Genomic DNA, 15017 nt, shown 5'->3' with positions numbered 1-15017 from the left:
GGATTTAGGCGGAGGCCAATCAATCTCTCTCTGCATCCGTCTCCCTCTCACCTGTGTGTCTGCAGGAGTCCACCAGAGATCTCTCTAAACTGCTACAGCCTCTGAAGTCTCTCCTGCACCTTCTCATTTGGCTTCACACGCTCTTGTCAGAGCCAGTGCTGAATAACTTGTGCCGGGTGAAACGGGCAAGTGCTGCTAGGACAAACCTGATAGGTTCCTGGTCCTCCTTGTTCTCCTTGCTGTGGATGATCTTTATCCCGCTTTTCCTGGCGCGCGGACACCCTGAGAGACTGCAGAGAAATGATAGAGAGCGGAGGCACACAGTGTGCGCGAGGGAGGGAGAAGCAGCAGAGTAAAGGAAGTTTACGTGTCATTCATGTAGCATGAGACAAGGCGCTGAGAAAAAGGGAGCGAGCGCTCCATGTATGTCGTACCTTCTGTGCGAGGCGTAGTTGCCAGTGATATGTCCCGAACCATCGCACCCTGGTGTCGGGCACCTGGGGCAGAAAACACAGAAAGGGCTCAGGGTCTACAGCAAAGGCGTAGCATCCCGAGGATAAGGTTGTGTGCGCATATTTATAGTTGTTTGGGCCATTTGCTTCAGCACCAATGGTAGGGGGCCCGTGTCCCGTGTGGTGGGCGTGGACAGACTAGACCACAACAGGAATATTTGATCTTAAGAAAAATAAAGAAATTCACATGCCAAAACTTTATTAGTATTTAAGTCACTTGTATCAATAAGGCTTTGTTCATATGTATTTGTATTGATCGGTGCTAGCAGATGTGCCGTACATTTGTTAACCATTTAACTAACTCTGCGCTGTGAAGTTTAAAACAGGTGATGTTTAGGGATCTGAGGGCAGATGATACTTTATCAGTTATACTTCATATATTAAAGAAGAGTAATATTCTATATTTTTCTTAATTTCAGCAATTAATGACATTAGAAGACCAAATCTTTGTTAGTCCATTCTGACTTCCCTGTCCCGGCTACTGAAGACGTACGTCTTTTAAAACGCCTCGTAAATAGTATCATTAAAAAAGGAATAAGGAACGTTATTTGTCATCTGGAAACAGAAAACAAACACAAAGAAATGCATGCATTGGGGACTATTTTCAGTGGTGCATTAATTAATCACTGATTCATGTTTGCTGTGCCAGTGAGTATCTGCAGCAGCAGGACAGATAGGGGGGAATTAAAGCAGAGTGTGTGTGTGTGTCTGTGTGTGTGTACACGCAGACAAATATAACAGTACTTAAAAGGATCAATAGTCTGGTCCTGTTGACTGGATTGGTTGACAATATAAGCAGATTGAATAGAGCAGACCGTAGGTATTTTCCTTAGAAAGCAGTGAAATAAAACTCCATGACTCCATATTTGAGCAGCTGCTGTGCGTTACCTGTTTCACTGTAATAAGGGGCTGAATGAGCGAGACACAAACATCATCCACGTATCAATAAATCATCTCACGCCTTACTTGAGCTCTTGAGCGTTGTTGGCCAGCATACTTCGGATGCTTTTATCGGCTAAAGGACAACCTGAGAGACTGAAAAATACAACCAGTGGAACATTAGTTACCCCCGAGCGCTGTAACACAAAGTCCTCTCTCAGACCTCTCGGCTCTCTGCACGCACACATTTACAAACATCAACTATTTGGAAACGCAATAAGAAACAAAAACCTGATTGAAATCAGTTAACCCTCTGAGTATTTGAACTCATACGCTACTGCGTTGGTTTTCGACGCTGGGTGCGCTCTGCACTCCACTTCAAACAGGGCGGAGTGAATAAAACATGTTGAATTAACGTGTCGGCTTGTTTTCAAAGAACACAACTTATGGGGAATCGTGAGCGTGTTGTGGGGGGAAAAGCCCGGTCTGCGTTGCACTGTGGGGAGGCTTACAAGGCTTCACAGCCGGCCCACTGAGGAATCACTCCGTCCCGAGGTCCAGCTTAGAGATGAGCACGTATCCCATCTTTAATTCAGTTACTCCTGATTTATTACAATAGTCAGAGGGCTAACAGGGGAGAGAGGAGCGTTCGGCCTACAGCTGTTGGACGGCAGCGTCGAGGTAAGCTGAAAACAATAAAGACAATCCACCAGGACGAAAGGAAGTCAAAGGCCAAATTGCTGGTCATGTGACCACTTCCATCACACCTCGACGTGGGACATCTGCCGCCGGAGAAACAGAGAGATTTATAAGCCCAGATGGAAGGAGGAGGGCGTCTAAAAATAAAGGGGGAGAGGGGAGTTGTTTCCGATTGTTTTTCATTGTTTCCAGTTTAGCTTCACTGTCCGTGATCGATACGGAGGTTTCAGCTCCACTAGCTGTGGCAGACTGACGGCCAGTGTTGTGTCTTATAAAGACAAAGCATCAAAAGAAAGGGAGAGACAGCTATGGAGGCATCAGAGGAAGCTTCCAGCTCAGAGATGGCTGTGGACAAAAAAAAAAAAGTCATGCAGCAACACAGGATGTGGAAGCGAAGAGGAGCTGTGGTTCCCTGAGGTTAAGAGGAGCAAAGAGAAAAGATGAAAACAAAAGAGAGTAATGAGATGGGGGGAGAGGAGAGGTGGGGGTGAGGAGGAGGAGGCCTTACGTGATCAGGTCCTTCTTGCCCTCCTTGCAGTGGACGTACTTGGGCTTGGGGCTGGGGATGCTGACGTCTGCGGTGTAGGAGCGCTCCTCCAGCAGGTCGTGGAACGGGTCCAGGTCGTCCGCCTGAGATCGGGTGGGAGCAGAGGTGGAGGGGGGAGGGGGGGCAGCGGGGGAGGAGAAAGGGGAGAGGTATTCATTATATGTTATTACACTCTCAACTGTCAGTTAGAAAGGGTTTCATTTACTGGCACGTGATGAAACTCAGAGTTTCTCATTAAACAGCCTTTTGCTTTGGCTTCCGTTACACGCACACACACACCCTTGTCGGACCATGGAGTCTTGTCAATTTGAATGCTAATGGTTGAGTCTGTGTGACTATTGAGCCTCACCTGTCAGTCTAACAGAGCAAGAAAATAGATCCCCGAGAGGAAATAACGACTCGGCGTAGCGTGCGTGTCCGTGCGTGTGCTCCCCTGTGCGGTTTGCACACGTTCGAGCGCTGTGCGTGAGACAACGGGGCACAGAGGGGAGTTGGCTGTCGTAATGCAGCAGTCGGCCTGCTAGATGGCACTGCGGCGCAGCGGCGCAGCGCGCGGGCCGCGCGCTTTGTCTGCAGTCCTTTCAGCCGGGCCACGACGGCTTTGGATGAAGATCCTCTTTCTTTTCTTTCCGTGCTCAGTGTACGTACAGTAGTGGCCATAAGGAGACGGGTCCAGATACTGCCCAAATTATCCGGCACTCAAGCTGTCTCCGAGTGTGTGATGCTGGGTCAGCCGGCGAGCGTCTCCAATTAAATGGAGCGCAGGCTGAGAGGCAGACAGGAAGGAGGACGACACATGCATGCATACGGGGCGGGAAGTAGGCTGGGGAAGGAACACGCGCATACACGCGGACGCACTCCCAGAGAGACATGGGTACACACACACACACGCACGCATATGAATATTCACATCCTGCACATACATTGTCAGAGGCGCGTGCGTGTCGCTCTGACAGGCGCACCCAGCAGTGCTGCATTGATTTCCTGCAGTTCTTTGATGAGATGAGCTATTCCGATTCCCTCCCAAGGTGCTACTTTGCATAATTCATTTTTGGAGAGCAGCGAAAATGTAAAAACAGAAAGCCGGCATGCGGGGAGCGCGATACAAACAGAGCGGGTACCTCTGCGCATGGCAATGCTGACATCAATTAACATACGGATTCATTAGGTTTCCCTCAAAAGTCCCTCATATGACTTTCTAATGAGACCAAAACACTGGGTGAGGCAGGGAGGTGCCAGACCTGGAAGACAATCAGACGGCAAAGCAAATGTTTGACTTGCAGGCGGCGCGTTTAATCAACGGCTTGGAGGGAAATCATTTGGGCCGAGACACGTGGAAGCGACACTATGCCGACTGCACCGTCTACAAGCATCAAAGCGTCGTCCGCATCATCATCATCCGCCGCATCGGAACCATCTTCTCCAACATCTCGCAGACAAATGAATGTGTGTTGGGGAAGAGGGTAGTCGTCTGGTCAAAGAATACACATTGTTTCCTTCATCTCTTGGGCGTCCATCTTGACAGGAATCACTGATACGTAAGCTGTGTGTGTGCGTTCTATGTGGACCCCTAGCATTTGGGCTCGCTGTCTCCCCCGTTACCTCTTTCTCGTCCTCGTCTATGTGTTTGATCTTGGTGTAGTCCACAGGCAGGTCCCAGCAGTCGGCTGCGTCCCCCATGCCGTAGCAGCGGGAGCCCAGCAGTGCGGCTTGCCTCTGGGGGGACATGGGCTCCAGGGGGGTGAGCACCGAGTCGCCGCCGCTGCACAGACGCTTGCTCATACTCAGGTCCAGCGTCCCGTTCTCATCGACGTCCAGACCCGGGCTCTGCACGGTGGGATGGGGTTTGCGTGTGTGTGTGGATGTGTGTTGAGGTGGGTGTGTTTGTGTTAAATTGTTTTTCAGTGAGATGATTATGAGGAGGGGGGAGGTGGGGGGTAAAAGGATGGAAAGAACACACAAATGGAGAGAAGGGTATGAAAGAGAGAGAGAGAGGATCTGATTAAATAGCAACCAAACTCATATTCCAGCACCAGAGGCGAGTGAACACAACGCAAAGGAGGAAATGAAGAGTGCTCCAACGTCTCTGGTCCTCTGGAAATCTGAATCTGGGAAGTTGAAATACCCCGAAACGACATTCCAGCGGTGTTTTTTCCAGTTAAGGACGCGGCGGGACACCCACAAAAGAGGGTCAGGTCGTTGGTGCTGAAGGACGAGTGCAGGCATCTGTGACTACCTCTCTCTCTCTCTCTCTCTCTCCATCCCACTATGCAGTGGGAAGGGTGTGCGTGCGTGACTGTGTGTGTGGGAGAGCCTAATGTGAGTGGACATCACAGGGGGGCAGAGGCTGGGGGTTAGGGCCGGGGTGGGGGTGAGGGTGGGGTCGAGACGAGTGATGAGCAGCGGTGGCTGGAACTAGACTGCTGCAGTCCCAAAAATAGCGCCGCAGCGACACCGTGTTCCCAAACTAAGTGGGCCACATCCAGCTCAGCGCCGCGGCCTCCTGAGCGCGCGCTTCTTTCTGTACATCCGTGCGCGCCTTTCCCTCCATCTCCATCTGGCACGTGCGGCGTGCAGCCGAGCCCCCGCTCCCCCAAGGCTTATGTTTTGGTAGGCGTGTGCGTGCGTTTGTGTCCTCGCTCTCATTAACGACCCCGTTCTCCTCTCGTCCTCGTCCTCCTTGCTTTCCTTCAGGAGAAGGAGAGCCCGGTCTAATGCTGATTCCAGCCGACAGCGTCCCGAGGGCTGGATCCTCCTGGTGTCTGAAGCCAGAACCTCCGTGACGCACATGGACTCAAACGCATGGTGGGGGGAGGGGGGGGTCTGGCACAAGGAATGAAAGGTGCAACAACTGGAGCTGAACCAAGGACTCAAAAAGAGTCGACAATAAAGGAAGAACTACTCTATTACCACTGGGCCATTAGTGAGAAAACTCACTATGAATAATAGAAGATATAAAGAAGCAAAACGATATCGTATGCCATTTTATTTAATTATTAGAATATATCACATGCATGTGTTACTTTAGTAAAACTGAAATGCGATTAAAAAAACACATTTTCATTCAAATTTTAATAATCTGAAATGTAATATAAATGCATTAGAAACAATTAACGCAGCAAACTCATTTTACACTCATGCTAGCAATATTTAATTTGCTAGTAACAGTTGACAAATTGTTCAGCGACTTACAATTTTTGGAAATCAAAGTGGTCAAAAGCCATTCTAATCTAGTTTAATTTGGCTGTGGAACATCAATGAGTGTGTACAAGTCATTGTACGAATCATTTTGAGCCTAATGGGCTTCCATACCAGGTCGTTGGATTCCGCCTCTATCAAACACGCTGGCCATTAAAACCCAACTAAGAGAACAACCGAAGCTTTGAGGAAAAAGAAAGAGGCAGAAGATGACTAATGAGTTTACGACTATAAGAACAATAAAAACAGTCTTTCTACCATAAAGGTCAAGTGGCTGAAGAATGGATGTGATTACACCTGTGCCTCCTCTCTTCCTTTCAATATACCCCCCACCCCCCTTCCTATGGCATTTAACGAGGATGATGTGTGAAATTGCCCCCCACCTCCGTCCCACTGGCCCTCCAGTAACCTCCTGACCTCACTTCCGCCCAGCTATTCCAAGCAGCATCACATCCAGGCTTTGTGTGTAGTTTAGGAGGCTGTGCTCAGGGAAATAACAGCGTCTCTCAGGCTGTACAAGGCTTCTGTTTGAGAACGGTATCACGCGTCGTAACCACCGGAACAGCACGTGGATTAGTGGAGCGATAACGTCCTAAAAGATGCAACACTCGGCTGTTTGTCTTTGTTTTCATGAAGCAATGTTGTGAGTAGGGGCAATTGGTATTTGTGTACTCAAACTAAATCGGAATGCTGTTAACGCACTCGTCAAAATGTAGTCATTTTCTCCTGGTGTTCTTCAACACTTTTTGGTGAAATAGAAATAATGGGAGTAACAAGCCAACCAGCTTTAAAGTGTTTTTTTTCTTTTTAAATAAGCCCTGTGAGGTGGATCTAATTCATGCAGAGTACTTCATGTGGCTTTGGAGAAGTGACTCATAAATATTTGGTGTGGTGAGCAGCAGAATGAGTGTTTATTCAAATGAATCTCAGAGGTTTAGAGCAGAAATCGGCACTTTGGTTGAATAGATCCCACGAGCTGGAGAAAGAGTCGGATAGTCAGGCGCAGAGGAGTGTGTGTGTGTGTGTGTGTGTGTGTGTGTGTGTGTGTGTGTGTGTGTGGGGGAAGCTTCATTCAGACATGCAAAGGATCAGCGTGTGTCACGAGGTGAGGTGTTGGGACGAAAGAAGAAGGACACGCGGTGGAACGAGGTGTGGGACCAGAAGACGTTCTGACTGCTTCCCCTCCTCCTCTTCCTCCTCTTCCTCCGTACTGATCCATTTAGAAACCTCCCTCGCCGCCTGGTCCTCGCCTTCCTCCTCCAATCACCTACACTCTCATTATCTCCGCTGTCAACACTAGCATTAGGCCCCGCGCTCTGCCCCCCCCCACCCCCCCACTCCTCTCCACGGACCCCTTTTCCCAGCTCAGCGCCTGGGCACAGATAACGCGGGAACACCGCCACGTTATCGGCTCAGAAATGACACGCTGAGCTCACGCCGTGTCAAGCGGCGCCTCGTCCCACTCCTATCTGATCCCCAGACGGTGCCCCGCCGAGCCCCGAGTGTAAGACGCGGCCCCCGGAGGTTCGATGGAACGTGCACGTGAAGCTTTGTCGGGTCTCCCTGCCGGCGTTAGTGTGACGCAGGTAATCTCAGTCTGCCAATCGCGTTCATTTAGAACATGTGACGTGATCACGAATGAACAAGTGATGCGGTGACGTAGCATATTGTATGCGTTACTGATAGGCCCCTCCTACCTGCGAGCACGGGTCCCGGGGCTTCCCCCCCATGCCGTGGGGCATCTCCCGGCAGCGCGTGGACAGGTTGAGGATGGCCGTGGCCGCCATGTGGGCCGCCTCCATGTCGTGGCTGTAGTCGAAGCTGCTCTTGCTGCAGGTGCTGCTGGCGCTGCTGCCCCCGCCCCCCCGGCCTCCTCCAGCACCCCCTCCTCCGCAGCTCAGGCTGCTGCTGCTGCTGCTGGGGGCGTAGGTGCTGGTGGTGCTGCTGGCCGAGCTGGAGGTCTTGCAGTAGCGCTTGGCTGCAGGGGGAGAGCGGATGAAGTCGGGGTCAGGTTAGGAGGTCGGGTTGAGCCGCTGCCAAACGCTGCCCACACTTTGGAAGAAATAAGTTGGCTTTCTCCGTCAAAGTTGCATCATTTGTATAATATTTGGTATTTTAATTGACACTAATCCAAATCTAAGCTAATATCCCACCTCCTAGGATTCCAAATCATATTATTTTTGACCCTTAAATGGATTTCCTTGATGCGGCCGGCCGAGCGACTCTTATTGTGTGCAGGAGGAATGAAGGAAGCGACATGAGAGCGCACCGTCGTATCCTTTGGGGGAGGTGTCCCTCTGGCCGTGGACCTTGGGTGCGATGGCCCGTTTGCCGTACGCCGGGTGGTTGCTGCTGCCGTCGAAGGCGCTGTAGTCGAAGCTGGTCTTGGAGTACTTCTCCAGCTCCTTGGCCAGGTTGGAGCGCGGCGTGCTGCTGGAAACATTGTTCTTGTAACCATACTGTGGACAGTCCAGTTGTTTGACCGAGCACATAAGGCCCGGCAATGAATGACGAGGGGGTGGAAGTTGGACCGAGGCCCTCAGTGGGAACTGGTTTGGTAAAAAAGGAAGAAGAATGGGGGGGAAGGGGCGCGGGCAGGATGAGAACCTGCAGGAGGACGCTGGGAGACGGTGCAGCGGAGGTGGCGCTTCTCTTTATACACCACAGCATGAATGTTTTCTTCCACTTGCTTTATAAATAAAAGCAGCTACAAGTGTTTTAAGTGTCTAGTCAATTTGAAAGGGTCAAGATTGAATTCCCACATTCCTTTTATCACACTTGCATACTTTTGATTTGCTTTTATCATCTCATAAGCATGTTTGTCTTCCATCTAAGAACAGGAAGAAGGGTGCTGTGGACGTTCAGTTTGATATAAAACGCAGAATTACTTGTGACTCTTCATGACTGTTTTCATGACTATCAAAGCCGCTCTCATTGAAAAAACCTCGCTGTGATAAATGAGGCCAATTTTGTTCAGATTTAATCAAACGATCTGCCTCTGACAGTCAGCATGGAAATAACATGCGGCCTCCTGGAAGTATTCTCACGGGACAGGAGAACATAAACCTAAAAAAGCAGGGGGGGGGGGGGGGGGGCTGTACGGGACATAAAGAATCTCAATGGCTTCAGAAAATTGAGGGCGGGAAACCGTCTAACGTGACTGATAGTTCTCAGCGCGGTGGGCATTACATCACATTACAGCAAGTGCCCTCCGGCAGCTCGGGGGAAACAGGCCCCGTTAGACTGTGCAATGACATCATCATCTCCCGTGTGCCGGCTGCCTCATCATACATGAGAGAGGAGAGGGAATACTACCTCAGGACCCGGTCGGAGGCCTGGCTGGGCTTGGGCACGTCGCAGCCCTGGTGCTTCTCCTGGGCTTTGGCCAGCTTCTCGGCCGCAGCGATGGGACATCCGGACAGGCTGAAATAAGGACGCCACATGAGCTGCACGTCTCCGTGTCACATTGAATGCACACGCTGTAAAACGCTCAGTCCTGCCTGTGGTTTGGAAAGTATTCTTATAATGTAGAAGGATTCATTTTCATTGTTTTTATACGGGCTGCAAACAATCCAAATATTTGCTTGGGAAGAAAAGTGAGCCAAAATAAAAAAAAACATTCCAAATATTGAAATTGTATGAAAAGCCCAAAACAAATAAACAACGACGTAAATGTGCTGCCGGGAGTCACAATAAATGCATAAAAATCAACAACTGCAACAGCAAAGCGCCTCATATCCAGTCACACAGCAGAGGTTCTGCAGGCCTCTAGGGGAGCGCTGACATTTGGCCTCAGTCTTCTACCACAGCTATGCTAATCTGTCATTGTGAGACAAAATAAATATGAAACTCCACTCGCCTGCTGCGTATGGAGAAACTGACTGGGCAAGGAGTGTTTGCCTTGGTTTTGGTGCTGCCTGTGTGTGTTTGTGACTTTCTTTCTGCTGCACTTCCTTATTTTCATGGTACAGCAGGTTATACTTGGTGGTAGTTTCCACCCAATGGAAATGTTGCGCGTGTGCCCTTGTCGGCCACCATATTTTCAACACTACCGCAACACCGCAAACGGCAACAGTCTGTGTGTTTCTGGTTAAATGTCTGGAAGTAATTCTCAGAATGGACATTCTCACACGGACGAATGTACACTCAAACATTCTCTGTCTGTAAGACGTCCTCCTGACAAGCAAAAGTTCACGTTGTTATCCGTAACCCCGGTTACTCTCCATCCAGCCTGTCATCGCCGCGTGTCGGGCCGCGGTGAAAAGAACGATCTTTGACAACGGCCTGAAGCCGGTGGAGGGTCGTGCTGGTGAACACCTGTCGTGGGACGCGTGCAGCAGCCAGAGCGTGCACGGTGTTCGTGGGACTGTGCGGTCGCACATGGAGGTTTGTACGGGCTCTTCCTGGTGAAAGTTTGCCCGTGTCGTGAGTGCGGCACAGATGCATTGTGGTCCTCGCGGGCCTGCGCCTCCCCTGTCGCCCCGGCTGAGCTGCAGAGAGGTGCTAATGGCTGCTGCTGGGCCTCGACTCCCCGAGCATCTGCTGCGGGGCGACACTCCTCTCTCACCGTCTGACAGCACCGGCCTCGGCGGCCCCTGCTACTTCCCTTCCTCCCTCCGAAACCTGCGGCGGATGCATGCAGGCGTTTTCCGCCGCGCAGGGTGTGAATTGCTGCATTCGAATGACTCTCCGTTCTGCCGTGGGGATTGTTAAGCAGCTGAACTACTTTAATTATTCCCTCCCACCTGACATAAGAATCAAGACCTGTCCACGCAACAAAAGTAATGTGTTGCAGTCGGGGTTTAGTAGAACTAATCAGAAAATGATGTGGAAAACTGAGGATGGAAAAAAAAAAAAAAATCATGAACCCCCAAAAAAAGTCCCACGGTGAAAAAAAAGAAGGTGAACATGGACAGTGGCAAACGTGGGCGGGCCGTCACTTACCTTCGGTGGGAGTTTCTGTTGCTATTGACATGGCCGCGTCCCGTGCAGCCAGGCGTAGGACACTTAAGAACATTCTCATACATAGCCACGACTTGACGCAGACAGGAGACAGGAGTGAAAGACAGGGAAGGTTAGGAGCCCCTTACAATCACGCACCCGCTCTATTAGTGTGTGAGGAGCTTGGCATTATAAACATCATTAAGAAATGAGCCTGAGCGAACCCAAATGACCCCTTTTTCATTTTAATGAACACTAGTTTGAGAGGGCAGGCGAGGTTTCCCACCATATTGCTTCCACTTATCCGGCCTTTCAAATTAGTATTCATGGAATAGGGACGGTCATGAATAAAAAGATGTCATTTGAGTTTAACAGGACAGAGCCGGCACATGACAGAAATGGAGGCGCATTTTGGCCATGCAGAGAGCAGAGCGCCAATCGGGCAGCAATCATGCAAAACAGCAGTGTTGAAATCAATGGTGGATGCATGCAAGCAGCTCATTGATGGGGTGAGCTTCGTTATCAGCCGCACGTTGTTAGGGTAGATAGCGCCGTCTTCAATACCATTTACCATTAAAAACAGTCCATAACTGTCTCAGATAACCCCGGCAACCGGCCATTTAGATTAATCATCCATGGCTGTCCGAGAGGAGCCGCCGGAGCACCGCAGGCGGCGGGAAGGGTCGTTTCCAAATCAGCAGCGCGCGCGGTGCCGAAGCCCATCGGCCCCGGCTTCATCATTATCACCCCCTTAAACTTTAACCCCTCGTCCTCCTCCTCCTCCCCTCGCATGCTGATTGCCGTTCGGTGCAGGTAATTGGACAAAAAGCCTGCCACCTCGACGTGCCACGAGCCAACGCATTTGCATTTGCAGGTTCTGCCCTGACCTCCGCAGACACGCGTAGAGAGGTGAGAAGTGAAGGCAGCCGAAGGCCCGGCTCGGTCGAGGGAGCAGCGTGGCTCCAGCTGCCTCGCATGTTACAAATGTAATTTGCTTTAAAGAGAAAAATAGGATATTTCTGCACAGAAAGGAGCCACAATGAGCAAACCGGAATGGGAATTAATGAATCATTTAATCGTCAGTTTTCACATTTCCCAAGAAACGGTCTGGTTGCACTGTGTGATTTGCTAATTAAATGAAGCCATTGCATTAATAATACATGGTCCATTCAGTAAAGCAAACGTGTTAGGGGGGAGAGAGACGCACGTTTCTCAATGTGACGGCCCACAGGTGGTCATTTCAATAAAATAAGACTTTGATTTTATATGGTGATTGTCTATCGTTATTGTTACTATTATTACTATCATTCATTGTTGTTATATAAACAGATTATGATTCCACACATTCAAGTTGAAATGAGTTACTTTATTAATTACCACTTTTTAACATTGTGAGAACTCTGCTCATCTGTCTTCTGTCTGAGAAGAGCGGCCCAATGAAAGCGCTGAATACTAGAGGTGTAACGCAGCTGATCTGGGAGCATTTAGACTTTAACCAGAGTTTCACTGACTATTGTTGTCGATGGTAATCAACTGATCAGGAGATCAGCATTAATGCTCTAGTCAGTATCAGCAGGAAGCTAGTAAGGTTAGCAGCAGGAGCTAATCGCTAACGTACGGACAATTTCTCAGAATCACAACCGTTTCTTCTGCAAATATCCACTATAGATGACTGTAGCAAAGTACAAGGATACTATTTGTCATTTTTGATACGGTTATAGTTATCAGTGTCACCCATTAAAATTGTATTAGTTCCTTTTTCTTCAGCTGATCCGATCTGTGACTCCAGAACACCGCATCAAATTCAAATGTAATACTCTCAGGTTGCTTTTTGAAATCCACATGAAGCACTCTTCATGTCGGCATAAATGAAATGCACCAAACAGCACTTATTTAAGAAACGTAAATAGCTCACTTTTAAAGCTACTACCAAAATGTGGCGAGGGACACCGGGGCCGCTGCCAGGAGCTTTAAGGCAAACTAAATTATGACCCGTGTGGAAGCTCACTTGACTTTAATATTGGCTTGTACTTGCCACATATATTCATTCTGAATATGTTGGAGCCAATACCACTTGGTACAACAACCAATCAAATACCGCACTTGTGTCTTGTTTTTCAAGCAGCAGCAGCATTTGGTCCCCTTCCAAACATCACGGCTATAAGAGAGTTCTGTGTCTGAAGATACAAAGTTCTGAGAGAAATGTTTCATTTAATGACATTTTTACGTGTATATGTATATATGTACATGAGGAGCATCTGTTTGATTTGACATGGAATCTGTGTGAGTCTGTATGAGACTATATAAACTCCTCCACCTGAGCAGGTGTCCTCCTAACAGCCACAGTGCATCTGTGTGTTTCACTCAGAAGGGCTGAAGATGACAGATCCAGAGGAGGACTGGTGGTTTAATTTCCCCCAAACGTTCAGCCCCATCAACACATTAAGGGAACAGGAGACATCGCATGCAAAAATCTCCAGTGACAATCAATTCAAGCTCATTCCAAATTCCATTTAGGGGCCTTCTACATTTCTGGGAGAGAAGCAGAGCATACTGAGATGCCGCTGGACTTTACAAGCCGGCTTTAATGGCAACTAATTCCGCTGCCATTATTAAAAGCCTCTTTTGTTTTGATTGCGGCCTGGGTCCCAACCGATCATAACTTGATTTCACGCTGCAGTCAATGAAACGTGTAAATGGGCTTTTATTGAGAACTTTGCAGAAGGTGAACGAGACTAAATTGCCGGGGTGAGATCTTGAAAGGGAAAAACTCACTATTCAATCAAACGCTAATGTTTATTGCCACTTCACCTGATCCGTGGCTCGCAGATATGATACGTCTATTGAACAGAGCTTAATTAACCAAGGACTACAAACAAATGAATGGGGTGTACGGAGCGGGAGGCTGTGGAAGGCCCGCGCTATCAAGGTCTGTGAGCACTCTCCGGTTTGGGTTGGAAAAATAAAATGGCTCAATCACCGTTCCCACTTTATAGAAATGGATGGACTACAAACAACATTCAAGCCATGCTGCGAGGAAGCATGCGAGCGCCTACAAGCTGCACAATGATGACAGCAACAGTGGACGGGATCATCGCACGCTCTCAACCAGGGGGAGGAGCTTCACGCAGTCAGGTGAGTCTCAGACTGACAGTTCATGACCATCCCATCCGCCACTGGCCCATCACGAGGCCTCCTCTCTCGCTTCATCGTCACGGCACACTGGGCAGGCAATCCGCAGGCAAAACAACAGCCCCATGCAAAAAGGTCACAGGAGAAGTGACCCGTCTGACCCCTCGCTGTACCCCCCCGCCAAAATATCAACCGCATACCACACACAACGAGCCAGACACACAACGAGCCAGACACACAACAAGCCAGACACACAACAAGCCAGACACACAACAAGCCAGACACGCAGCGGCGATCGCTGGAAACATGCCGACATCCTGCACATCGGTAAGGGCGAACGAGTCCAACCGGTAGCTCAGGCCCGAGCGCTTACTTTCTGGTGGCACCCTGTCTTTGTGCGGACAGCCGGACAGGCTCCGGTGGTGGGGGTACAGGCCCGTCACGTGACCCGTGCCGTCGCAGCCCGGTGTCGGACAGCGGCTCTCCTTCTTGTCCGCGCGGGAGGCGTCTGTGGGCAGAGAGTCACATGGAGGGGTCACATGATGCAGCAGAGCTTTAAGAGGCAAAGTCAAGCTGAGTGAAGGCCTTCGCGCAACGCCACGACGATTTATGACACTATTATTTATATTAGGGTGTAATTTTATTTATATTAGTTAAGGCAGTGTTCACTTTGGAGCTAATGAGAAAGTAAAATTGTCTCTGATGTAATTTTTAGACTGTTACATACAATATAACAGCGCTTTACATACTATTCATTTAAACAAAAACTTTAATTAACTTAATATTCATTATTTAGTTTGAAGTTAATGTTTTCTTTCTTAGTCATAGGGCATTATTGATGTATAATCTTATTTGAATTGATGAGTGAAGACAAAGATAATAATTAGCTTGTCGACAATCATTTGATCATGATGTTTGTTCAGTGTGACGGAAATTATATTATAGATTTGGGAATTATTACAAAACTCTTAGTGAACTTCACCAAAAAGGGTTTCATCTTTCAGTTTGGCTCAAGGATGTGTTTTATTTCTCTTTATTAAAACCACACATTGCACCAAATGTTGTCGAGCTCACTGTGGCAACAAGGGTTCAAGAATCACACACACACA

The 15017-nt window shown here is 49.0% G+C and overlaps 1 protein-coding gene across 8 annotated transcripts in view; it reads right to left on the bottom strand.

The window, feature by feature from the left end:
• The window catches only part of myt1lb (myelin transcription factor 1-like, b), a 79829-nt gene that overhangs the window by 7125 nt on the left and 57687 nt on the right, over positions 1 to 15017 (bottom strand). For 5 of the 8 annotated variants that reach the window (XM_078089010.1, XM_078089013.1, XM_078089009.1 and 2 more), the window contains 10 exons: positions 14282 to 14416; positions 10780 to 10870; positions 9151 to 9258; positions 8105 to 8268; positions 7533 to 7813; positions 4240 to 4464; positions 2599 to 2720; positions 1479 to 1547; positions 435 to 497; positions 207 to 290 (listed from right to left, as the gene is read on the bottom strand). In XM_078089010.1, the coding sequence (XP_077945136.1) occupies positions 207 to 290; positions 435 to 497; positions 1479 to 1547; positions 2599 to 2720; positions 4240 to 4464; positions 7533 to 7813; positions 8105 to 8268; positions 9151 to 9258; positions 10780 to 10870; positions 14282 to 14416 (1342 nt within the window). The remainder of the gene's footprint in view (positions 1 to 206; positions 291 to 434; positions 498 to 1478; positions 1548 to 2598; positions 2721 to 4239; positions 4465 to 7532; positions 7814 to 8104; positions 8269 to 9150; positions 9259 to 10779; positions 10871 to 14281; positions 14417 to 15017) is intronic. The other 3 variants (XM_078089015.1, XM_078089016.1, XM_078089012.1) reach the window with 2 other exon arrangements.

Source organism: Gasterosteus aculeatus, chromosome 15 (genome assembly GCF_964276395.1).
Source record: "Gasterosteus aculeatus chromosome 15, fGasAcu3.hap1.1, whole genome shotgun sequence".
In the NCBI taxonomy this organism is placed as follows: domain Eukaryota; kingdom Metazoa; phylum Chordata; class Actinopteri; order Perciformes; family Gasterosteidae; genus Gasterosteus; species Gasterosteus aculeatus.
The sequence above is the reverse complement of the archived record's forward strand: the minus strand, read 5'-3'. Positions and strand labels throughout refer to the sequence as shown.